The sequence below is a fragment of the Megalops cyprinoides genome, chromosome 2 (assembly GCF_013368585.1).
Source record: "Megalops cyprinoides isolate fMegCyp1 chromosome 2, fMegCyp1.pri, whole genome shotgun sequence".
Classification (NCBI taxonomy): domain Eukaryota; kingdom Metazoa; phylum Chordata; class Actinopteri; order Elopiformes; family Megalopidae; genus Megalops; species Megalops cyprinoides.
In genome coordinates this window covers 13,367,769-13,394,546 of record NC_050584.1, presented here as the reverse complement: position 1 = coordinate 13,394,546, position 26,778 = coordinate 13,367,769, and the positions used below count along the sequence as shown (strand labels likewise).

At 40.4% G+C, this 26,778-nt stretch overlaps 1 protein-coding gene across 1 annotated transcript in view; it reads left to right on the top strand.

Moving 5' to 3' along the window:
- Nucleotides 1–25,361, top strand: part of LOC118796245 (collagen alpha-1(XXI) chain-like) — a 35,701-nt gene extending 10,340 nt beyond the window's left edge. The window contains exons 15-29 of the mRNA XM_036555053.1: nucleotides 360–413; nucleotides 12,628–12,681; nucleotides 17,112–17,156; nucleotides 17,375–17,428; nucleotides 18,320–18,373; nucleotides 18,775–18,828; nucleotides 19,921–19,992; nucleotides 20,736–20,771; nucleotides 21,277–21,321; nucleotides 21,762–21,794; nucleotides 22,075–22,221; nucleotides 22,302–22,356; nucleotides 23,747–23,938; nucleotides 24,641–24,718; nucleotides 25,171–25,361. Coding sequence (XP_036410946.1) covers nucleotides 360–413; nucleotides 12,628–12,681; nucleotides 17,112–17,156; nucleotides 17,375–17,428; nucleotides 18,320–18,373; nucleotides 18,775–18,828; nucleotides 19,921–19,992; nucleotides 20,736–20,771; nucleotides 21,277–21,321; nucleotides 21,762–21,794; nucleotides 22,075–22,221; nucleotides 22,302–22,356; nucleotides 23,747–23,938; nucleotides 24,641–24,718; nucleotides 25,171–25,361 — 1,164 coding nt within the window. The remainder of the gene's footprint in view (nucleotides 1–359; nucleotides 414–12,627; nucleotides 12,682–17,111; nucleotides 17,157–17,374; nucleotides 17,429–18,319; nucleotides 18,374–18,774; nucleotides 18,829–19,920; nucleotides 19,993–20,735; nucleotides 20,772–21,276; nucleotides 21,322–21,761; nucleotides 21,795–22,074; nucleotides 22,222–22,301; nucleotides 22,357–23,746; nucleotides 23,939–24,640; nucleotides 24,719–25,170) is intronic.
- Nucleotides 25,362–26,778: the final 1,417 nt, after the last annotated feature.

The window sequence follows — 26,778 nt, the reverse complement described above, 5'->3', positions numbered from 1 at the left end:
TGTCAGGAGATCATGTGTCATTCCATGACTCCTGTTGTGCTTAACAGTAATATGAATCTGTTCTTACAGATTAAGTGACAGCAAAAGGCATTGCTGCCCTTTAATAATGCGTGTAGAGCTGTTATTATATCGACACCAGCGATACAGTTCATCTGTTACACCGTAACCTGGGTGAGGACCTCTACAGTGCCACAGGACCGCTTTCTCCCTCCTCTCTTCACCTCTGGATGTGGGTTGTAGTGGAAGTGGGGGCATAATTACCGTAATTGTGCTTGATTTGGCAATGCGGAAGGGAGAAAGATTCAGTTCTCCGCTGTTCTGCTCCATTTTGTTCTGAGGAAGTCTATTTTTCCATGCAGGGAGAGCCGGGAGAGCCTGGTAAAGAAGGGCCGGCTGGAGCGGCGGGGCAGAAGGTGGGCTACGTATTGTTCTCTGCACAATGCGCCTAATCTCACAGCACTCTTTTATATCCTCTAATAATTTCAGTTTCAAAGCAATTACTGTGCTTTCTGGCAGACTCATAAGGGCAGAGTGTGTGGGCGGTACTGGTATGCCACAGTCACATTTCCTGTTCAGCGCTAGATGGAAATTAGTTGAGAAGGCTGGTGCCTGATAATTAAGTAAAATAAAATGACTCAAGTGTCTTTGTGAGATTTACTTTTGGTGTGCCGGAACGCCAATTGATTTTGTATCCAGGCCGTGTAATGTCACGTTTATTCAGGCCTTTTCATTCTCATGGTGTAAGTGTTACGTCTAATCCTGTCTTAAAGAGCAAACATCTGGATCATGTGTAAGAATGGAAAAAAATAACTGTTTTTTAAACTTATGATTCAGAGCTAAGCATGACGCGCCACAGTCGTTAGATTGTACACCTCCCTTATGTTAAATTTATGGGCTCTGCACCAACTGCAGTCTGTCTTACGTATACAGTAGCAGAGATTACAAAAAGTAGAAGTTTAACAACAAAACTCCTTGTCAGTTCTTAAATACAGAAATGTTATTGTGGCTACGATTGCAGACTCTGACTTTGGCTTGTCATTGTCTGACCGTGAGGATTCTGTTTTTACTTTTTGTGTCTGTATGAGTTTTTGAGCTGCCACCATAGAGTCTGTGCAGTTTGACCCTCTTCCTGTTGTGTGTTCTTAAAATTAAGATGTAGTATGATGTAGTACAAACTATATAAAGGCGATCTTCATTCATATGACAATGTGTGGGCTGAACACTTGGTCAGTAATAAGAAAATGCTGTGCTCACACTAATGTGTTTCATAAGAAACTCAAGGAGAGTCCCACTGGAAAGTGGTGACAGACAGCAGGTGCTAACTGTCTTCTCCTGGTTAAAATGATCCTGTAAGAAAGTAATGAGCAAGTTGTTCTGTGTACATGATCTGATGGAGAATCCATTTGGTTGTGGGAAGATTGTATGCATTGGCTGAAGAGGTAAAGACTGTTTTTTCTGTTGCTTGTATGATATTCTGAGATCAAAGGAAAAATATTTCATGGGAAAATATTTCATGCTAAAATATTTATTATGGGACTGGGATCTGGATACGTTTGAGCAACAGATGCATGATTTTGTGAATACCAGTTGAAATGCAGCCCATGTGATAAAATATCAGCTGGCCTGATGTTACTCAATTGCCACTCTTTTCAGAAATTAAATAAGAAAACTAACAGTGTTTCACCTTTCAGAATTTCATTGAACAGACTAGCAGTTGGTGAGAATTATTGTGCAGTTCAAATAAACAGGGCTAATCTTACATGGATTATTTTAGCTTTGACTTACATTTTGATTATAGGATTAGTAAATCAAAACATTTTGAGTGTTTACATGGAAAAGTAAGAGCCATTTTTCCTTCTTCATGGTTTGGCTGTTGATCTGAGGCAGTACATTGTGATTCTAAATAAGTAAGGCAAATCTGCTTGAGCTAATTATTGAATTAATTGTTAAGTAGGACATGGGTATTTAGATTTCCATGTCAGCCCATTGATTAAAGAAAGGAGTATTTGTTATTGTGGCCAAGAGTTTAATTCATTTTAGTCAAGAAGATAAAATGAAGCCAATACGGACTCTGTTCAAGGTTCCAATGTCCAATGAATCATAGCATGCAGATTCTCAGTGGCTTCAGTATCATCAGTTCCACTGTATTACCTGTTAAAAGAGTTGCCCACCTGTACACATAGTCTCATTGATGGCAAGCCATCCCAAACAGTTTTACAATTGATTTATGTAATATATTAAGTATACTTAAGAATTTTTTAAATGTCCATACATGTTTCTGAAAATCAGAAAAAGAAACTACACACATACTTGCATCACAAACCCACTTGCCTACAGTAATGGTAAGTCAGTGCATGCACACACGCATGCAGCTAGCACTTCAGTACCTCTACATTGTATAACAAGAGGTGTGCATAGTGGGTTTGAATCCAAGAGATTCAGTTATTCTGTACGGAAGTGTGTTTCAGGCTTTGATATGGCCATTACAGTGACTTTATATCTGTCTATCTATAGTGCATAGATATTTATTTTAAGGGCTGATACGAAGGCTGAGAATTTGCATTTACAGACCATTCACTGAACTAAAACTGTCATTAAAGAAGCCGAGCCGAAATTTCCTTCCTGGCTCTAAGCCATTCTTTTATTAGCACATCAGCAGAAAATTTCCTTCAACATCAAAGCCCTGTCAGCACAAGCATTTCACAGCTATGGTTAGGAATCAAACAGGGTTTTGAATGTTCTCACTTAGTTTACAATGGTGGTGGCTGAGGTCCTCTTCTATACATCAGCAAGCAATCTAGCCTAGCTAACTAGCTGGCTAAAAAAAAAAAACTCATAGCACAAAGCATACAACATGCATAAACAAGCATAAAACATGCTAGTAGAGCAATAAAGTTAACTAGGTATTCTGCTGCCATGAATGACCATATTGGTCATGTATGATTTGTGCTTAATGTTAATTAACTCTGCTATTTTACAATGGTCTAGATGCCTTAATATGGTAATACCAACAGTAAAAACCAACATTTTATTGTAGACTTATACAATAAAACTTGGTTGTATAGGGAGCAAGAATAAACAGGTCTCCTTAAAACTCTTTTTGTAACTGAAATGAAGCCATGTACAAGTCATTAATTTTTATCATTTAATGGCACAAACATTAAAAGAATCCTTTTTTGCCCAGATGATCATACTCAGTACATAATTCATTCATGTTTGGGATTCTTGTTTGAATAGTAATGAAATGGCATTTCAGTTTGTTTATGATGTTGGGATTGGAAACCATTCTATAACCTATGTCTTAAGGGTGAGTTCTGCCTTAAAGGTATTTTTTTCTGCTAAGATGTTGTGTTTGGTAATTTGTGGTTTCAGCACAATGAGCAGTAAGCACTTTGTTGATGTACGCCATATATCCTGCTGTGCAATGTCAAAGAAAACCTCAGAAATCTCCAGAGTATGCAATTTTCTGGAAGTCTTACATACTTAAATACATTAATTTTGGAGTGATGCCTGATGAGGGTGACAGGTCATTAGACGCAATAATTAATTTGTTGCATGTTCACCATCAACACGCTATTTTTGATGGACGATGGCACCAGACGCGTAGTAGGACATGTTTGGCTGGTAAGCGAGACTACTGCACACTCCACACCTGCCAGATATGGTCTTGCACATTGCACTGAGCACATGCTTCAAATCTGTGCCAAGGCTTGTCTGTCATCATCATAGCAATATCATCAAGACTAATTTCAGCTCTCACTTGTGTTTGAACCTATTTTAAATTTGCCTTGGCCTTCAACATACAATCTTGGAGGCACCTTCTCCCAGTCACATGCTCATGGGTTACAAGAATGTTTTTGAGTCCAGATGAAGCTAGCCTGGTCATCATGTTGAACATCTTTGTTTATTACAAATCAGGAATGTTCTGTGTCTGTGCTATACTGTATTATCTTTCTTCATGCTATGAATGAAACATTTTCTCCACACTAATGTCTGAGGTGTCTGGCTCCCACGACTGGAGGGTGTCGGGTTGTTGGCAGACTCAGCCATGGCCCGTGTGATCGCAGTGACAGCTAGATTGACTTTCACGCTGGGAATCTCAGCATGCTGCCTCTGAGACGTGTGTGCCTTCATTGCTACAGCTGGCCTGGCTAGCTCCCAGCAAGCCGCAAGCTGAATGTAGATGCAATGGTGTTTCTGCCAAATGCATCTGAATTTGCTCATTGCATTGTGATGTGATTGGATGTATTGCCCAGTTAAGCTGTGCTTGGACCCTGCTCTGTATTAGGTTTGTTCACTCAGTAGGAAGTAAACTTGGAGCTGGTGTGAGGTATTCTGCTCCCGGTCTTGTTTCTTTGCCATCGTTAAATATTTTTGTTTGTACTATGGGGTGTAATGTTCAGGGAACAGTGTGAAAACTCACCAAGGCACTAGAGCAAATAACTAGTGAAATTAGTGACATAGCACTGTATATTCAAATGGTGTAGTCAAATTGTAGTGCCAGCAGAGTATCTCCACAGGTGTCTGTTAATGTATTCAGTGTACATCCGATTGTTGCAGATTTTGTTCTCTCCTATGCCTGGCCACAACTGCGGGAGAGGGAAAACATTGTCATGTATACTGAGATGAAATATTGAGGCAGAATGTTTTATTCCGTCAGACCTCTGGCAGTGTATGCACACACAGCATATAAAACAAAATATTTGGTCTTGTAGCACATGCACGCTGGGGGTATGTTTGCTTCGTTAGCTTGCTTTTGGGTTTTCTTCGGAAGAAAATGGAGCTGCTCCTATTTTTCTTGCCTAAGAAGGCCATGTTCTTCTCTGTAATCTAAATACGCCCAGGATGAATTTCACTCTGTAGATTTACTAAGAATTGGAAATGCAAAAATTGCTCGCTTTTGTTCGGATCTACAGGTATGTGTACTGAGGCAAGTCAAAATGGTGACGTAAGGAACATTAGTGAAAACATTAACACAATGAATCATTTTTCAAACATCTGAGAGTATATCTGATTATTATATTCTTAACAGTGAGCAATTTACAGTGAAGCATGTTGAAAGCATATGGAATTTGTACAGTGGAGCGAGAAAGATTCATGATTTCTGGATTTTGACAAAAGGTTAGTTTAGGTGAAATGGGCTATAATAGTTTATGATTGAAAATGTGTATATGCCAAAACAAATGTAAAATGTAATTTCAGACACAGTGTGTCAGACAGCTCCCTTCTTGACACAGACGTCCATGGCAATGTCTCTGTAACTTGTGGTTTTCAATGCATTTTATTGCATTTTTGGCCATCTGTGAAATGGCAGGAGGCTTTAATCTTTGGTTTTTGACAATCCTGAAGGCAGAATCTTTAACACAAAGGCAAGCTGGGTGGAGGCGGTTAACAAGGGAACCTATTTTGTATTGAAATGTACATGTTTTTTTAAAGAACATTGATTTGCTTTCGACCAGTAGCACAGATGAGTCTGTTAACTCTTCCTAGAGAATGTTACAGAGGAACTGGGTACACATACATGCAGGCATGTGTGTGTGTGTGTGTGTGTGTGTGTGTGTGTGTGTGATGGGAATTGGACACATTGATTTTATTTTAGCTATGGACCGTCACCTGGAAGTGACCAGGACAGGATCAAGCAGTGTTTAGCTTTCTGTTTGCTTCTGTTAATAATTACTTATGTAATACCAGAAAGTCATGTAGGGTTTGCGTTGAAAACTACTGTTGCAGTTTAGTAGTCTACATTGAAATTATTTTTGTAATTTCTGTGATTTAAGAGGACTGGGTGATGAGTACAGCTTGTTTGAAAAGCTGCGTTCGTAGTCGGTTTTTTACCGATTTGTCATGATATTCCTTACACATAAATGCCTACACATTTGCATTGTCCTGTGCATTTATGAGATGGTTGTAGGAAAAACCCATTTGCACAAGTCTGAAGGTGAGCAAAGTCCCACTTTTACAGAGTGCCACACAGCTCCCCACACATGGGAACGGTGGTGTATTTGCTCTCTCTTCGGTCCCCTTGTGACCCACTGTGACCCATTGCACTGCATGGAAGGTCCAACAGCACAATTACTCCAGCAAAGAATGTCTCACAAATGTCTGACGAAGAGAACCGTAAGATGAAGAAAGTGTAAGAAATTGAGGAAGAAGAGCACGGAATGGTTCTCTGTGATCGAGTGTATGTTTGTCAGCCTCAGCCTCTGACCTAAATTAGGAGTGAACGTTCAGTGGTGTCAGAGGCATCAGAGGAGAGATAAGAACATGCTTAGTTAAATGCGCCGTATATTTGCTCAGCTTGCATCTGTTTTCAGGCCTTCTGCATCTGTCCTAACATCTGCTTACAGCTGGAAGCAATAGAGCTTCCCTTTCTGTGCGGTCAAAAAGAAAAGGACTGTTTCTTTTACAAGGTAGTTAAACCATACAGTTTAGCAGTAAATGTCATGAGGGGCAGAGTACATGTTACTTAAATTATGGTGGTTCTTGCCTAGAAAATGGCAGCGTTAGCTTGTGCTTAAAGTTTGACAACTGAAAGTGACTTTGCTAGCGCAAAGGTTGAAAATCAATCAGTTGTAACAAATGACAATAATGACTGAATCCGAATGAAACTGGATACAGAGGAAATGTTTTGTTGGGCAATCATAGTTTGAAATTTAAATGAATCACTAAGAAAAAGTTAATACTGTGGGTACACGAAAAGTAAACTCTTGGAAAGAAATCCATTCTAAACAGATATGTTTTAAGTAAATGACTGATTGAAAAGTGTGTTCCCAAGATGAAGTTTTTATATTATAGTATACACATACAGTGAATCTCCCAAACTTACCAAAACATGTTTGAAATCTGTATTTTAAAATGTTTACCAATAAGGGACAAAATAAACTGTGGCTAACTAAAATGGCAGCCAGCATGGATCATAATTGTAAAATATTTTAAACCAGTACCAGTACCAACCAGTACCATGCGCTTCAGACTTCCAGATTATAAACTGATAATATGTATTCATGTCAGAGTAAGACTTCAGCAACTCAGCATTAGTTCTTTTGAAACTTGCCTGTTTTAAATTATATTATAGCATAAATAACTGCACCCTGTATGAAATGATACAAGATCCTATTTCTCTGTCTCAACCCCTTTTCCAGCTTGTCCACATACCGGCTGATTAGATAACCATGAAAAGCATTGATGTGGTTCACAACATAAAAATTTTCGTTGGGGAAGTATTCGAACAAGCTGAGCTCCAAACAGAAACACACACACACACACACACACACACACACACACACACACACACACACACATATGGGTATACTCGAACATCAGTCATTTTCTGATTGTAAACATTAAATGATGTTACATTCATTTTAACTATTGTGTTTGTCTTGTTGTCTTGACAACACATTTGATTAATTTATAATTTCATATAACATGCCTCTGTTGTGTATTACTGAGACATAAAACATGATTTAATACGTCTATGTTATACAGAAAAGTCACATTAAGACCTATGCAGCATGCCTCATAAAATGAAATAAAAATCTTTTCATGGAAATAATTTAAGAGGATGAGATAAAATGGACAGTTATCCTTATATTAATTCCGAACTACACTGTGCAAAGTCCTTATGCCAAAGCACTTGAGTAACTCAATTTTTCCCAGTTTAGAACAATGGCTAGACTGTCTTTACCTCATGATACTCTACTAAAGATGCAGACTAGACACTTAATGTTTGTCTGCAGTGCGTGTCTGCATGTGTGTCTGTTAAAGTCTTCAGGCGTCTGAAGTTCAGTGCAGTTATGTGTAAGGCGTATATGTGAAGGAGGAGAGTAAAGACAGACTCCAAAAGCACCACACACTAGTGGCATAAGTCCCTATATTCTTGCTGTCTCAGCTTCAGTGGCCCACACTTAAAACAACAAGATGTTCAGATCTCAAAGTCTGACTGAGACCCAGATAGAAAGGTGAAGTCAAGGCATAATCCACCTACTTTAGGACTTTGGGCTGGCACCAATTCAAATGCTAATCCAGTTTAAATAAGGAATTACGGCTGCTTTTTTCCACACATTTGGAAAATGGCTTTTGCGTATGAAGCTTGAATATATTGAATCTTACTTAGTCATTTAAAGTGAATGCATTGACGGAAATCCGGAGCATATGTTTTACTCATACAATACTCAGTGGAGATAAGTGCAAGTGATTATGGGGGCAAGCACAAGCAAATGCCCCAGGGAGAAAAATATATTCTAAAGTTTCTAAATAAGTTGGTACAAAGTGTTCAGGAATTGATATCCTAACATTTCCGGGAAAACAAATCTAGATGATTTGAGCCCCAGTTTTTGCCCCAGATCGGATCAGCAGTTTATAAGAAGCTTATGTTTATGTTGTGTTTCCGGCTATGCTATTTGTTCACAAATGACTGAGAATCTAATGTGGCACTACAACATGGGTTTTAGGATAAAGGAAATATGTGTACACAGTTTAAGGCATTTTCTGAAAATTGAATATTCAGTGAATTTCTACAGCGCTACGTCTGCATTTGGCACAGGTACTCAGCTGCTTGTTGAATGTGGTAAGTTTTGGGCAGTAAGCAGGATACAGCAGCAAAACAATAAGACCAGCAAAAAGAACACAGTGCCTTACACTGCAGGATGGCCTGCAAATATTGGTCAATAGATGGAAGATGCATTTCATAATCAAACGGCTTCAGTATTTCCTCACTTTTTTTGGAAAAATACTCATTATGTTTTTTTGATTAATGTTATTCTAAGATACCTTTCGACACTGACAAAAAGGTTTTAGAAACATCTAAAAACCCACAGTTACCCTTCAAACAAACACTACGCCCGATGTTTGAGTGTCATAGCACAGGCATGCTGGTATGAGAGAAATGTCAGCCTGTTCTGCAGAGGCAAAAAGAGGAAAGACTTTCATGGTCTGAATTCCTCAGCTGAAGCGTGGGAAATTACATGTTATGCGCACTAATGAAAGTATAGTCCATAACGCTGTCTCTAAACACTTGACAACAAGGATTGTTAGTACTCACCATCCCAAAAAAGGATTTGTCCCCCAAAATAAGACAGTGGTGGGTTGAATGTATTCATAACTGCTGCCTTGTAATTTTGGTGGATGACAGGACTCCTGCTCCGATCTAATTTATAGATAACACTCATTATTTCACTCCTAATTCAAATTTGGCCATGTAATCATAGAGCACATGTTCATATTCCATAAGATTTTGATGCCTTTTACATTTTCCTTTTCGCACAAAGTCTGGGTGGAGCTTTGCATTGATGTGTTATTGTCTACACAGTAAATGGTGATCTTACAATAATGCAAGTGTTGTCAAAATAATACTGTAATAATGTATGATTATAGATCCATTTATGTCTCAGTTAATTCTTGCATTGGTTGGTTAAAGTTTACAGTTATGTTTTTGAGTGTGCCACATTGAACAGTTTAATATTCTTACTATATCTGTAATTCACTGCCTTTAAATATGCATGCAAGGACTGCTGTTACGCATTTTGTAACATTTCATGCTGCAGAGTCAATAACATTTCAGTTTTTAAGTAAAATCAGGGGCCACAAATTATTTTGTTAGAGACAGGTTTCTGTCTTAGAACTTGTTAAACAGTGAAACCAGTGCACTTCATTAAGACACATGAATGATTGCCGTGTAACAACAGATGACTAAATTCCCAGGGCGCTTCTCAAAAAATGTGCATATAATCCGCTCCATCCACAATTACCTCCAAATTTACCCTTTAAACATTCAGACAAGCTTGATTTAGCATTCTTTGCAGCAATTAGATAAATGCCCTGTCCTCTGTAAACTGATATGTTTATGGGAGTGGAGGGAGGCTGTCACTCCACGTGCTGGCTTTCCAGGCTGGGTGTGTGGAAACAAAAGTCCTCCTACACCTACAGTACATGATGACATAAAGGAGCTCTTGTGTTCAGGCTTAGGAATGACAGAATGTGTTTCCCGTCGGAGAAACGGTCCAGTCTCCGTGCCGGGTGTCACAGGTTCACGCCGGACAAGCATAAATTTGCGAGGACCACATGGTCCAGGTCCAGAATGTCAGAGCTGGGGAAAGGGTTTGACAAAGACCTCTTCAGCTCACAGGATTTCGTAATGGGACCTTAATGTGATTGTGATGCTCCGTTTATTAGCCAAAATCAATATTTGCACCTCATAAAGCAAAGCACTGAGAAGGGGGCTGCTATTAATGGGACTTTTGCCTTCATTTGCAAGCAGTGTACAGCAGGATGACAGACAGCTTCAACCATGGGGTAAATAAACAAACACTAGGGTTTATAAAATGACTTTTTGTGGACAACCATCAAAAGAACAAACCCTGGGGCCTAGGCTTTGCTCACAAGTGTTTGCATGTTTTTTCCCACTACCTCTCTGTTCCTGACTGAATTATAAAGTAATAGACCTCACATGAAATCTTTACTGCTTCTTTATGCTCACTGGCAGTGCTACAGTATGTGTAAGATCTCTGTTTACAGAGAGTGAGGAAGCCATGAAGATGTTCAGACCCTTTTGTTTGCCTTACTTACATTTCCGAACCATTTCCAAATTAATTGCTAACAGGAGAGGTGGTGCCCTCTGCCAAAGGAAGGTCTGTAGTCTGTGAGAGACCAGCCCAGTACTAATGGTGTAGTGGTTCCAAAGTTCCAAAGAACTTGGATTGTAACCAGAGGGTTGTCTGGTTTTTTTGTCCATAATTTCTAGGTATGACAATGCCAGCATTTATCAAGATTTAACATGAACTGCCTCAGTAAAATAACCTGCTGTGTCAATAAATGGACAGTAAATAAGGGTGGATAAGGGTGTCTGCCCTGTGTGTAAATACTACTCCTACTTCCACTGATTACAATTACAAATGTTACTTTTTACCTAGTTCTGGTACTGTTTTTAGTGTCTGGCTATAATATGAGCATAATATGAGTTGCATTCTAACTAATGTACATCTGTATTCTAGTCTATTAGTAAACTGATTCAGCAGCTAGTTAAGGGGTGTATCTTGTATTTAAGATATGACACATTTTATTCCGTTCCATGAAAAGACTGAACAGAAGAATATTATTTTGTGTCCACCCTGTAGGTGTGCCACACTTTTGAAGATACGGTTTGGTAAATATCTGTCATCACTTTTTGTTGAATGCGGAAGGTGCCCGAGCATTGAGCCTGGGAATGGATGAAATGAAAACTAAACATAACAGTTCTCGAGAAATAACCATCTTTCATGTTTCCAAGAAATGGAATATTTTGCAATAAGCCATTCAGTATTTTTAATACTCAATTGGACTGGCCCATTTTCTGACATCTGAACAATTTTTCCATGCCCTTTAGTTATCAAAAATAGGCAACATGTGTTTTACATCTGCATACTGCACTGTCATAGTGAGTTTTTTTCCCAAGCAGCACTTGCTGATAATTGTAGGCTTGATATCTGTAAATATGACTTTTAGGGATCGTTTACCTTTTCATTTGTCTGACATGATACTTTCTACCCCGCCCTGTCCTGATTGAAGTTATTCAGTTTGTCATTTGACATCTTTTGAAACCGAATCACTTGTCAGTTATAAATACAGGTCTTACAGATTTCTGAATGTCTCTTTATGTATTCATTTTCTCTGGTTGTCTTATTTTAAAATAACATATAACATATATAACATATATAACAATAACAAATAACTGCCAAAACTTTAGTGTCTATCATGCATTCGGACAGGAGATACTTCTATTACTTGAATTTCTTTTCTTTGATCACCCATCTAATCAATCATTTTTGACTGAAAGATACATTGGAGAATAACGTTTGCATCCATTCTTGCAACGTGGCTTTTTCTGTTTTGAGAACAGGATAGAACAGCGTTGTCTTTTGTAGTTGTGAAAGAAACTAGCAGATGGCAGCCCACCTCCTGGCAGTGTTCTGACTCTAGTGGAGCATAGTGACCTGGCACCAGAATGGAGTCCCACCACAGTGCATGCTGGTCTGGTGAATCCAGGCGGGTGCAGTTCTACAGGGGTCATTGGTTTATACCTTTGAATCACCGCTGAGTGGAGGAGACTCTTCACTACCCAATTGACTACCACATTATTGTTCTTTGTCCAGAGTGATTCACAGATCCCAGAACCAGTTTTTGCAGCTGGGTTTTTAAAAATGGATCAGTCTAGATCAAAACCACATGCTTTTTACAGCACTAATATCATGTTATGCCTCTCAAACTTATGTTCTTGCTTGATTAATTTCTCTGTAAAAAAAGGTAAAAAGGCAGTGAATACATATAAAGACAATCTGTAGTTGTCTTAATATAGAATTAATTGGCAATTAACCAACAAAAAGTAGAATATTAATATAATATCAATCCATAGTAAATATCATTGTCCTACAGTATATATAAGGTATTAGTGGAGTATCAGTAATAGAATTAGAAATGATCAAACGACACACATAAATTCAAATTTAAAAGTTGAGCTTTTTCTTCAGTTGTTGACAGATCCAGTATTGCCACATTTCGCTTGTCCATGGTGCAGGGTTCAGTGTATTTTGAAAGATGAAGAGCTTGGATGTATATTTTTCTGATACTAGTGTCCGTTCTGATTCTTTTCAGGGTGAAAAGGGAGAAGTTGGATTGCCTGGTGCTGATGGACAGAGAGGAGCTCCGGTAAGTCAGGATTCAGAAAATGATAAATTCAGGTTAGTATTTTGTAAGTTACTGCATTCAATATCATGATATCATTAGTTTCATAAGACAAATCTGTCCTCAATAAAGAAAGAACATGGATGTTTTGCTGTCTTTTATTATTGTAGTAAAAATGGAATTAAATTTCCTTTACAGAGAATGAAATGAAAAGAGGTATCAATAAAATTCAGCCTGTAGATCAAATATCTTTCCACAGTATAAACACTGTTTTTTTTCCAAGGGAAGATTGTGTTAGGAAACTGAAAGCATGACATAGAAAGAGATAAGCAGTCCAATGTCTTATCATGCAAAAATGTGGTCCGGCCCTTATTTCACAAGGGTCTGTGTATAACAGCATTGTCAGTGTTGCTGATGCTGTCAGTCATCATTAACAAGTAATATCACACCTACTTTTCACACAAACCCACTGAACACATTTCGAAGCTGAAAGTATATACAGATAATAATAATAACTATATGTAAGTAAAACACTGTATACTGAAAAGAATTATTTTGAATACCTCTGCAAAATTTAAATTTTGCACCATAAATTACAAGTTAGAACATGTATTGCCAACAAACTGACATTCCCTAAACATGTTTGTTATGTTTTTTTGTGCTCTCAGCATAACAAAAACATTAAAATCCACCACTTATTTTTTTTTCCTGGAGAGTTTATGAAGCCACTTAAAAGAAATCAGCGACATTTAACTTAAAATAGCAGCACTGCTTGTGTTGATGGTTCTCCGCACGTGGGGCTCAAACAACCACAGTGTTTACTAACCATAGAGTACGCTGCTAATGTAGAGAGCCAAAGTCCCCGCCCTCTGTACCACTAGGACAAACCTCTGAAAGAAATCCTTAATGGGAGTCATGGTGACACCAGAGAGAAATAACGTGGCCTTTCGGGTTGTTACTTGCCAAACCCCTGTGTAGTATCGGGATTCTGCCTGATTTCACCACCAAGAGACTCCTTAAAATACTCGAAAGCTGCTGATTGATCAAAAGGAGCTCCTGCTGTGTTACAGGGTGGAAGCAGCACTAGCCTTTGAACCTCCGATTTCAAGGGATACATTTAGGTTACGCAGCGGGGATTGAGAATGACTCATTTTAAATTATGAAGTGTACCATAATTCTCAAGTGGATCCCGTTGAGATTAGTGGGATTTGTTTATCTTGTGTCGAGAAATGACATGGATGAGAAGTATGAGCAAATGGCAGGGTAATTTCTCGCACAGAACGTGTTCATATTTCAATCATGGAGAATGGTATCAGTAATAGAGAACATCTAAAACAGTGATTCCCAACCAGTGTTCTTGGCTGCTGATGGCACCTGATTCAGCCAAATCAGATTTAATTTGTTCATTCATGTTATATCAGACAGAAAAGTTAATGTTAGCCACTGTATCCAACACTGTTGCACGTGGAGGCAAGTAAGTCCAGACAGGAAGGTGAATGGCATGTCTGTACACTGAGAGCTCTCAAACGTGCAGTTTAATTGAGGCACAGTGCAGATGTTTTGACCAAGTTGGTCTCCATCTGGTGGGAGCTTTCCAACAGTGCACAGACATTCCATTCTCTTCTTCTGGTTAAGCACCTGTGCTCACAAATTGTTGTTCAATTTTCACTGGGGCTCTGACACAAGTAACTAAAGGCCTGCTGCTTGATAATGACCAGAGCTATTTTCTTAAGATTTAAATAAGCAGAATATGGATCAATACTAAAATTAATTTCTCATCTTTATTAATTTATATGGGCTGCATCTGAAAATTCATGTCTCTTTGTTAATGGCTTAACATAGTACACAAAGACAAGACAAGAAAAAGGAAATTATTCAGACTGGTTTTCACCTCCACACTGTTTCATCTGGCACAATGAAGGATAGCCATACAATCTAGAATAAGGATTTAAAGAATTTGTCTGGTTTTGTCATTGTGATCACCCACTCCTTGAAAACCTCCCTACTTCCTGATTTCCTGAGAGAATTCTTGTGGTCTCACAATCTCCAGATTATAATGTCATACAGTTTGAGGTTTTGGAAAGTAGGTGGGTGATGTGGCATTGCCTTTTTATCTAAGTTCTAACAGCAAATGCTTGTACCAGAGATTAAGTATTTAAGAGCCAGAGAGGGATGTTAAGGTCAAGTTTGATGGTTGGGGCCAGGGTGTGTGTGTGATGGGGGGAGGCATGGGAGGACATTCAAAGAAACTACTACGGCACTTTATCACTTTGTCACTATGTCTATCTGGACAGTAACTTTCTCATTTAAAGTGTTTGTCACTTCTTACACAATATGTTTTAAATTGATTTCAGCAACTGCAGAACTCACAAGGACATGTATGAATACCAAAACATGAAAACTTCTTTAAACTTCTTTTCTTGAAAGTGGAGGACAAAGCACGATCGAATTCCCCACTCGAATTGAACATTTCCAGCGCGGGTGCCCGTGTGCAACATATCAGAATTTAAAAGCCTCACTGCAGGGGTAGCCTTCATCCTCCCTTGGGATTGGCAGTGAATAGTGATCAGAGGAATTAATATGGGTCTGCAGGATCAAATAAGTCAATAAAGCTCAATATCATGCTGAGACGCACATCAAAAGGACCGTCCCGTTCTTTTGTCCGCAAACTTCTACCTACATGAAAGTGCACGTAGCCCCTAGCTGGCAGACGAACCCCTTGATATTTCTCCCCTGTCTTTGGAGAGACAATTTTTCATTGTTAATTACACGGAGACCATAGAACATAGGGGCTGAGAGCCACGCTGTTTGTGAAGGTGCTTGTGTTCGGATTTTTAAGTGTTTGACTTGTTCTAATGAATCCCGGCGGAAACAGGCCTTTCCACCTCTGGGCTGGGCTACATGTGCGGGTACTGTGTTGGAAGATTAAAAGAGAAAAATGGAGCCGTTCCCCACAGGGCCCACTTTACTGCGTTCAAGGACGGTATCGCCTGTTTTTTTGTTTCCTCTGAAAGGTCATAGGGTATAGCAGAAAGTGTTCAATTTTTCCACCCATATGCCACTGCCCCCTCACAGGAGAATTACTGTGCTGTAATTTTCTGAGGAGGTTTTAAAAGGTTTCTCATTGGGGGCACCACACTTTTCTCCACTTGTAAACTCTGGCATGCTGCAGTGTATGCAGTACACTGCGCAGTGTGCAACGGAAGCCCAAGCTTCCCTGTCTGTACACATGGGTAAGCAGTCGCAGTTAAGGGGATGCTATGGGAATTGTTCAGACTGTGGAGGCTTTCTCAGCAGGAATGCTTTTAAACATGGGCTGAGTCTTTATTCCAGTAGCCCAAACAAAATAACCTGAAATCCATAGGGGGGCTAAATCCTCTTTAGATTAATAAAAAAAACACAAAAATCACATCCACCACAATGATCATAAAAATAATGGTCATAGGTGCTGTTCGACACTCTTTTGAGTAGATGCTGCTATCTCATTAGTATGCACATTAATGGTTTTATATGGTATAAATTACTCTGTACTGGCTTGGCAAGCACCTCCAGTGTCATTACCGCTAACCTTCCTCAGGCTGTCACCAATACTTCAGACAGCGGTGTTTCTGTGAATTCCAGCACATATCCTTATGAAGTGGACACTGGTACCAGATTAATTAATCACATAATAAGTACGTAATTAATTTGAATATGATTAATGGGCAGTTAATTGGAGGTTAACTGGAGTGTCCTTGTCCTGTGCTGCATAACATCAGAATTCATTTTTCATTGGAGAGGCTCTGTGCAGCTGGAAAGAGCAGCAGGTCCCATTCAATATGGCCACGTGTGCTTCATGACCGTTTCAGTTTATAACAGCATCCTGTTTAAATTAGCCTTAATGGCTCTGACTGTAAGCCTGGATGCCTGACAGGGTTTTGATTCTGGCATCGCTCCATCAGCTGAGCCGGGCCTGCAGCTTGAAAATATCTAGCACCTTGCCCTCAGCCCCGTGTGCGCAAGTCTTTCATAGATGAGAGACAGCTCCTGCAGGTTGTGAATGAGTTATTTTCTGCAAATCAGACCCTGAGGAAGCATCAGAAACAGTGACCATATCAAGCAATTTTAGTACCGTAACAAAATAACCATCTGAACACATGCAGATAGCCACCATAAAATGAATACTGTACTATTAAGAGCTCTCCATTTATATATGTTTACATTGGCTATTATGTTATTACATGCCAGTGAACATCCTTGGCAGGGGTTTGTTCAAGCAATGTGTTTGCCAAAACATTCAGTTGATTTAAATGAGGCAGTGGCAACAATTATTTAATAGCGCTTATTTGGAGGAAACCACAGGAGGAAGTAATTAATTTGAGGACAAACTGGGATAAATGGTTTTTATATGAATTGCATCTCTTGCTGTTTGCCTGTGGTCGGGCCGCGATGCCACTGTGCTGTGTTATTCCCAGGGTTTCCGAGGCCTTCCTGGAGAGGTGGGGCCAATGGGACCGCAGGTAAGGTCAACGTTGAAAGATGATCACACTGAGAAAAAATGATTACCAGTAAATGCTTATCTTGCCAGTGCCCTGCATTTTTAAATAGCAGTAATTGCTTATAAAATAAGTCTTGCAATTTCGTCTTAAATTCACCTCAGTTTTCAGTGCTGCAGTTTACTACATGTACAGCATTGCCGAGGGACTGAGATGCTGTGTCTGTGTGCTTTCTGGTACAGGGGGAAAGAGGGATGCCAGGACTGAAAGGATTGGCAGGACCAAAAGGACCTTCGGTATGAGGAGTGGATTTCATTGAACCCCTCCAGAGTACCTCTGTATCTATAATGCATTGCCCCGAAAATGTTACGTTATAAGCCTTTCCTCCAGCTCTGTCAAGACCTGCTCTGTATCCTTATATGGGGCATGAACTGAGCCATATGAACCTAAAACAGAAACCTTCAACTCTCTGCACTCTTCCAAAATAGCTGTCATGAATCATTAGAAATAGGTGTTATGGAAATAAACAGGAGGTTGGAGTCAGTTGATTACAGTACACTGTATTTTCACAAAAGGTTACATTATTTTTCATTTAAATGTGTCTGTGCATTATTTAAATACCTTAGTAGTAAACCTACTATAAACCTGTCCAAATAAGTTGTTGGCATTACAACCATTGGTTGTATGAGGAAATTGGAACCACCGAGGTTTGCTCAGAATTACTTAAATGGCAACTGTCAATGAAGTGTGCTTGTGCTGCCCTCTCCTGGAATCTGTAAAGTAGTGCAGGGTTGGCAGGCAAAGTCATGTTGTGGCCTTCATGGACTCGTAAAACTGCAGTTAAAATCATCTGAAAATTATATGCTATGATATTGTTATCTAATGACAGTTTTGATGATGCTTACCTCCACATTTTAATAATTACATGTAAATATTTGCAACTACCTGCATCTGTTGACCCATTTTAGCAACAGACATTTAAAATCCTGGTGCTACTTGCTCTTAAATGGTCTGAAAATACTATTTACTCTTTCACCATGTGCACTTACAGTCTGCCTTTATGATAAATTAAGACAGGCCAGCTTGAGCCATCATCTGTCTCATCACAAAATCCAGCCCGTTGTCATCGTAAAGCCATTTCTCATGCTGTCACACTGCCATTGATCGAGTGTCCTTTTTACATTCAGGGGATCCAGGGCCCTGTGGGGCCACCGGGACTGGATGGACGTGACGGCCCAAAGGTTTGCGGATCATTTTACTATGCCACCATTACTTATCATTCACTTGCGGTTGTTTTATTTTTTTTTCTGAGGTATCAAGAGGAAAGTGGCTGTAATACAGACTGAGGGCCAAAACAGACCCCTGCCTAATCAAACCATCTGTGGCAGAAAACAAAGGGTGAAGGGGTGATGCGGTCCTTTTCATCACAGCTCCTGACTAGTTGAGGGGGGAAAATTTCGGCCACTGCTGGGACACAGCACTTTGCCTTCCTCTCTTTTTGTGCAAAGCCTGTTTGAATGGGAGTGCTTGTTGTTTGGTAAAACAAGCGGCCAAGTCCGGCTCTTCAGTTCCAAGTAAGTGTTATTACTCCCCTGGGTGCCGTGCATACCCCAGAGCCTGTGTTTCTGATATATGTTCACAGGGGAGCCCCGGAGAGCGTGGGACAGCGGGGTTTCCTGGCCTGCCCGGACCCAAGGTGAGGTAGCGAACCATGAGCGAGCTCTTGTTAGTGTCCTGGACTTGAACCTGTTGCATTCTTCCTCTTCCGGTTATGTCCCTCTTACTCTTCAGAGGCGGCATCTCAATCTCTGACTCATTTCAGATGAACTTTCCCACGCTGTCGACCTACCCCAGTTGCTTGGAAATGAGACTCATCTCATTCTCCTTACTCTCATTTGATTGGTCCCATTTTATGAGATTCTGCAGTTAGCTGCATTGCCTTTTTTCACACAGGCATTTTCTGTTTTGGTTAACCTTTAGTGAGACTCAGGGGTCTTAACACTATTTTATGAATTATAAAACTGTGCCAGAACAAACTATTTATCAGAAGGTTGTTATTTTGGAAGAACAAATATAACGCTTCCTGTCTGTTACTGCTACCAGTACATGGACTGAAATATAGCCTCAGGGATAACATGCATTACACCCACACACTGTGCACTGTGGCATGGCAGCAATATAGCATGTGCTTTAATAATGTTAACTTTTATTCAACAAGAGGAGAACTGTCTCTGGAAATTATGAACGAATTAAAAATGAAGAACGGTACTGTAGATTATTAAGCACGACACTTGATGGCCATCTTGACTGCCATGTCTGTTCCTAGCTGAAGACTCCCATCTCCCTTCTTTCTCCACTTACCCTGGACCTCTGAAACTTCTCGGGTCTGTACCGTTCACACAATAAACTCCTCCCTTTTACCTCCATGCTCAGCTTATGGCCACTGCAGAGGTGAGGTGCACTTCTCAGAGTGGCGCAGAGCTGATACCAGTGTCTCTGATGAAGAGAGTAGCATAGAAGAAACTCTAATACAAGTTGGAGAGAGTAGCATAGAAGACACTCTAATACAAGTTGGAGAGAGTAGCATAGAAGACACTCTAATACAAGTTGGAGAGAGTAGAATAGAAGACACTAATACAAGTTAGAGAGAGTAGCATAGAAGACACTCTTATACAAGTTAGAGAGAGTAGCATAGAAGACACTCTTATACAAGTTAGGGAGAGTAGCATAGAAGACACTCTAATACAAGTTGGAGGCACAGTCCACAGCCACTCTTTTGATTTTGCAGGGTGCACAGGGAGAGCCAGGGGTTCAAGGGTTACCGGGAGCTATGGGAATGCCAGGGTTTAAAGGACAAAAGGTAACGCCCTGGGCACTTTTCAGAACAATAGAAACAGCAGAAATATAGTCCCATCAATACTTGTAACTATAAAACTGGATAGCCCATGTGAGATGATCTTGTCTCCTAATGTTTTATTTGCTGAGAGTAACCTGAAATTATGAATTTATTTAAAAGTAGCAAACCATTGTTTTACCGTTGAACACTATATATTCAAGACCTTAGTCAAATACGCACTACAAGTATTTGCAATTACCTTTTACAATTGTATTTGAAGTATAGGATTTTCATGTAGCAGAACATTTCACTTCAGGAATGTATTTGACAAATATTGCGGGAATATACTTGAAAATAATATACATTCAGGTACATTTATGTGGAATGATGGCAATCACAACTTGAACATGCATGTGTCTGTGTTGGTAATAAAATAAAACTTTTTTCCATATAAGAGTGATTGCAAAGCCATGATAGCCTTACACATACAGTGACTGTGAGTAACAATTGCAATTTGTACTGTGTGCTCCAATGCAGAACACTTTACTCAGCATTGCACTTGAAAATACCCCAGAGCAAGATCTGACTCAAAGCCATACCATTTTCTTACTAATGTACATTACTGGAAATGCATACGTTTTTAAGTATTTAATAAGCAGAATATACCACTGCATGTACAGATTGTGCATAATGTTTCAATGTGTAACCAGGTGGCCCTAACTGCAATGATGAATGTATGCTTCAGCAAGTTTCATGTTATTTTTCAGGGTGAGCTGGGAGAAACTGGTCCTAAAGGAAGTCAGGTATGATCTTATTCATCTGCCTTGAACAGAGAGAGGTTAGGAAATTAGGTCTTTGGACATCTTGCCTTTTGTATCTGGGTATAAAATGATCTGTTTTTCAATACCAGACCTTGGGAGTTGTACTGTGCAGAGTTGCACTAAAAGAAACAGCACATTGTTATTACCATATTCTGTCACAAACACTTCAGAGATCTGAAAGGAATGAGTTTCTATTGTGTGCCTCAGCTCTGAGATTCCTGAGCTCTGAGACGCCTGCAACCTCTGGAGCTCTTTTGATACACTGAATGAAGAACAGAAAACACACACTTTTATTTTTGCTTCAAAGCTCTGACAATTGGTTCAGGCACTGTAGTAGTAATTGAACTGGAGGGGCAGAACAACATGTCCCAAGAGTGCAGGTGATGTGGCTTTTAAAGGTCAACAAGGTTCTGACACCACGGCTCGGCTCTGAATGCTAAAGGTAACCTTTCCCGGGGGCCTCGTTCTGATGGTCCTCTCGTTTCAGGGCGAGCGAGGCAGTGATGGAGCTCCAGGGAGACCCGGAACTCCGGTGAGTAGAGCTGCACCCGTAAATCTATAAGCGGCAGGGCGTTCGACAGGTCCATCGCAGGAAGGAGGACTTTCCATTGGGATGGAATGAAGTACCACGTGTGGAGCTGTGGTGGCAGCTGGGCCCATTTTGACTCAAGCTTTAGCACGAATTGTCTTTGACTCACTTTGCTGCTCCGTGTTTTCAGTAGTAAGACGGTTATGTTTTTTTATGTTTTCCTCTCCAGGAGACAATTTGGCTCTATACAGTAAATGAATAGATAAGCCATTACACATGCAATTTTCTGATCCCCCTGCTCAAAGTAGGATGTTACTCAGTAAAGGAATTGCTCGCTTTCCTTTTTATAGGACAGAACAACACTGATGCAATGCCATCAATCAAAAAGGCTTGGACCTCTATATAAAGCAGTACATTTTTAACAGGCTATTTCCTTCTTGCAGGGCGAAGCTGGACTCAGGGGAAGCAAAGGAGAGGTTTGCTGAATTATATTGATTTAATCCATCTAGCTCAATTTTACCCAAGGACTCCCATTATCTCACTGCTGAACAGTGAAATACAATGAAAGTGCATGCCTCACAGCAGCTAAAAGCGCAGCCATTACCCAAAGATGTGACATCAAGCGACATTCATGTAAAAATTGTGTTCAACATAGAATTTCATTCAGGTAAAACTATACATGAATGTCATTAACTTGTGAAAATTAAATGTGGGTTCTGGAGACAGGGTGAAACTGCAGTTTTGCTTGATTCTCAGAAAGGCGCAGCGGGAGATATGGGAGCCAGGGGGCCTGATGGGAAGAAGGGTGATGTTGGACCAATCGGAGGCGTCGGGGCACGCGGTCCTCCAGGCCAGGATGGGTTACCAGGGCAACCAGGTGTGCCTGGGTATCCAGGGAAGCCAGTAAGTAAACCATTTTTGTTCCAGAACAGCGTATTTAACCTCTAGACTGCCCTAAAGCATCCATCTCATCTATCTTTCAGGGAAAACCTCCTTCAGACGAACATTTGATGAAGCTTTGCAGTAACGTATTGCGGAGTAAGTACCTGCAACACAGTAATTTCTGCTGTGGTACAAAGACAGAATAGCTCTCAATGTCTGAATCCAACAATTCCATGAGAGGGTATTATGCAAAATTTTACAGAAATACCTTCTTACAGGAAGACCGTCTCTTCAACTACAGAATATAAAATGCATTTAAATTCACCTTTGTCTTGTTGTCATTGTTAGGTTTGCAGCGGGAAAGCAAAAATCTGAAAATGGAAAAAACAGGAAGTTGAAACAAATTACAAAATTTATGTCTGTTATGATTCAACTGGCATTATGCTTTTTGGCTCTGAGAACCGATAAATCACACCAAGTGCCAATACTGAACACTCAGTAACACTCGCACAATGTCATTTCCTTAGTCAAGTTAGTTCCTTAATTCACAGAGCAGAATTCGCAGACAGAATAATTGTCATGTGCAACTACAGTGGCAATATTAGAACATCGCTAATCCCTCTTTACTTACATGCTTCAGGCCTCATACTTTGAACATTTTGGCATTTTGGCTTCAATAATTTAGGTATCTGGCATCTGCCACTTGAGGTGGCTGGTGATTAAAAAAAAAATGGGCATCATGCAAGCTGTCAGCACTATTTCATATTTCTTTGGTGGAAATGACTTGACCAAAAGCGGGTTTCAAAGCAAACAGCACCATTTCACCCCTGTGTTTCCTTATCTGAAATGACCCAAAATGGAACTCGGCTCTCAAACCAAACACTGTCAGTCATGCACTCGCTTGTTTATGTAAGAATTGTTCTTGTGTTTTTCATTGCTTTCCCTGCGTATCAATCAGTTCAGTTTGGAGTTTGAACAGATGAGCAACATTTACATTTTGCAATTGGTTACTTGTCATGTCATGACGAGTATACTTGTACAAAAGACAAACAGTATTACATCAGTTGCATGTATTCCCTGTATCATTAGTTTTTTTTTTTGTTTGGGAGATTTTTTTTTTTAATTTAACTGAAAATAAGCAGTTAACAGTATCAACTATTAACCAGCTGATCAGGTCTTTGACGGTAAACAGTATCTTGAACAGTTCAATACTGATTTAAACAATGAAATGAACTGATGAGCTGTGGTCCAAAATGAACAATAATGCTGAAAAGTGCAGTGAATAACTGTAAGGAGTGACTCAATGTGCATATCACTGTGAATCATTTTGCCCTGTGGAGAATATTGTAAATACGGTTTCTTCCTGATGTGTCACAGTACATCCACAACAAGGCAGCATTTTACAGTGTCATTCAAAATGCTCCTTTTATAACAGCTAGGAGGGAGAGAAGTTAGCTGAAAACAGTCCTGGGAGTTTGGTCAAAATAGTCTTTTATAAATGTTAAGAGAACAGCGAAATATCTGTGGTGCGTCTGGTCTTTCCCAGATCAGCTACCTCAGCTGCTGCAGACCATGGTGCCGAGCCGATGCCAGCCGTGTGAGACAGTGCCGGGGCCTCCGGGTGAACCAGGGGCACCTGGTTCCAAGGGTCCCGCTGGGCCCCCAGGATATCCAGGCAGGGCTGGCTCACAGGGGTACCCCGGGCCCCCAGGCATGCAAGGGCCCCAGGGAATTAAAGGTAACATATTGTACCAAAACTGAGGGTGTGCGATGAACCCATGTGGCAGAATGTAAAAAAAAATTAATCAAACAATAGCCAGAGAAAAACTATTATCGAAATTAACAAAACTGAGAGGAGTTTTGGGGGGGGGGGGGGGGGGGGGGGCGGGGGCATTAAAAATGTTAATACATGCATACACAAATTAATTGTTTTTACCAATATGTTCCCTGCTTTTCCCTAATGGTACTGCCTGAGTTTCTATGCCACCAGCAATAGAGCTGATTGTCCATAGGTGTAAGGAAATGAGCCCAGGAACTCCTTATATGGCCTGTTGGTGGGGTCAGGATGCTCTGATTTACTGGCCCTCAGTAACTATGCCCCAGGCTATTCCCCATCTGCTGCCACAACACGTGCAGGATGCAGGCATGCACTGATCAGTTAACACACAGATTATTTTTTGAACTATAAACATAAATACTGGTTTCCTTTGCAGATGGAATACCATTACCATGGCTCTGATTGCTTTTTCTGTCTTGTGTACATAAAAATGGTCAGGGGCGTAGAAAATTCCGGTCTGCACTTAATTGCAGATTTAGTGGGGAAATGTTTGTCCGATGAGAGGAAATTTAGGAGGTGGACCATCTGAGGTTTGGTTCCATTATCTTCATGCTTGATAGTGTTCTCAGTGTCAGGTGCGTGTTATGTTACTTCCATATGCAGGTGACACTGGGCCAAGAGGATTTAAAGGTTCCAAAGGCGAGGGTCGTCCTGGATCTCCAGGCCCACCTGGACCAATAGGTGAGCAGTTCTCATGTGCATAGCAGATAATTATTTTTTATTTATTTATTTTTATTGTTCACTAAACAAACCGTAGTTGCACATCCTGTGGTGATTACTGTTTTAGTGTGATTCTATAATGATTACTATGTGTGAAAGAGACTTCTTAAAACAGTGTTTCTCAATCCTACTCCTGGAGGCCCACTGTCCTGCCATGTCTTCTATCGATCCTTGCTCCAAACACACCTGATTAGTGTGATTAACATGCTGTTGATTAAATCAGGTGTGCTCAGCTAATCAAAAGTGCCACTGATGAGTTCAGTCAGGTAGGTAGAGCAGGAAAAGATGGAAAACGTGCGGAGCAGGGGGCCCCCAGGAGCAGGACTGAGAATCAGTGTCTTAAAAGAACAAGCTGTGTACCCTACTTGAACACCTATGACATGCTCATTGTGTTATACTGCTGGTGATTGTAGGGCTCCAGGGCCCTCGGGGAATTGATGGAGAAGGTCCTCCCGGACCTCCTGGCATCTCAGGGAAGTCTGGAATGCCCGGCGTCCCAGGGAAACGTGGCCCACCAGGCCCAGCAGGGGTGTGTGATATGTCCATTTGCTACCAAGCCTACAGCCTCAGGGAGAACCGATTCAGCAAAGGGCCCAACTTCTAGGGAGGACTGGGAAACTAAGGATGGCCAAGGTTGGTGGTGTGTCCAGTTCAAGAGACAAAGCCAGGGATATGTTACCCAACAAGGTGCTGGATTCTACATATAGATCCAACCAGTTTGACCTTTGGGTCAGGCTGATAAAAAGAAGAGGAATGTGAGTTTTCAGAAATGATGGGCTTGATGTAGTCAATTACTGATGGTGCTCTGGGCCTGGTTGGGTTGAATCCGAAGAGAGGAGAAATGGTTTTACTCATGTACATATTCAGATATCATGCACTGCCTTAGTTAAGCTACCTCCATGCTAGACGCAAGGCATTACATATTACAGTTAGTAATTTACTGTAAAAGCAGTTTATATTTCAGATGACTGAACAGGCATCTGCTCATTCAGATTGTACTGTATCAATGCAAGCAAGCGTTCCAGATGTTTCTATTAATATCTATTCAAGTTTCCAAAAAAGAAATGGATGAAAAACACAGGGCCAAATTTAGCCGTCATAGACACAGAGCACTATCAAAAGGGATTGTCTGAATCAATTTTGTGCATTGGTTGAGGTGCTAGTTCCAAGTGCGGACCCGGTCCTACAGGTTCATGTCTGAGCTATGTCATTCGCCAACAATAAGTGTATTCAGTGGTGTAACACAATTGGCCTTGTCCACTAGGGTAGGGTGACTAGGCTAGGGATAAACATATGTGCAATGTTCATATTGCGTTGAATTTTTTAGTGGGAAGTGCAAAGGGTTTGTAAAGCTGTGTCCACATTTAGATATCAGATCTGTTGCGTTATCTGAGTTTTACTTGAACTACGAGATTGTTACACTGTCCCATACAAAAATGAAACCAAAGAGTATCCAAATTCCCAAAAATGTACAGATTCAAGTTTGGAACCAAACCATATTGTTTGCCCACACTGATTGTGTTCCCACAGTATTGGAACAAATTGACCTAATTAAGCCACATCTTCCGTCTCTCCCCACTCGTAGGCATGCTACAATTCCTTAGGTGTCTGTGAGTTGTTTGGCTGATGATGATTGAGCAGTGGCTATCCTCCAATGTGCTCCCATTCTAATCTAGTGCACTGCGGAGGGTCGCAGTAATCTCATTTCAACACTCTTGAGTGAATGCAGAAATTGTTGTAGTGGAACAAACCTGACATACAGCTGGTGATTACCAAACAGGGTTTGCTTAAATTTAGAAAAGCATAAAAAGCTACATTTTCACATGTGCATGTGTAGGCCTGTTTAAATAAAAGTGCACCATGCGTTTGCATTAGTCCAGGCCCCAAGAGCAATATTCCTGTCCCTGTCACACCTCAGCACAAACATTAACAAAGCAAGGAGAGGATAGAAGTTCTGCCGCAGCTGTCATTAGTCACGTTTCCAAAACAGAAGTATTGTGCTTTGCATCTTGTGCTGTGTA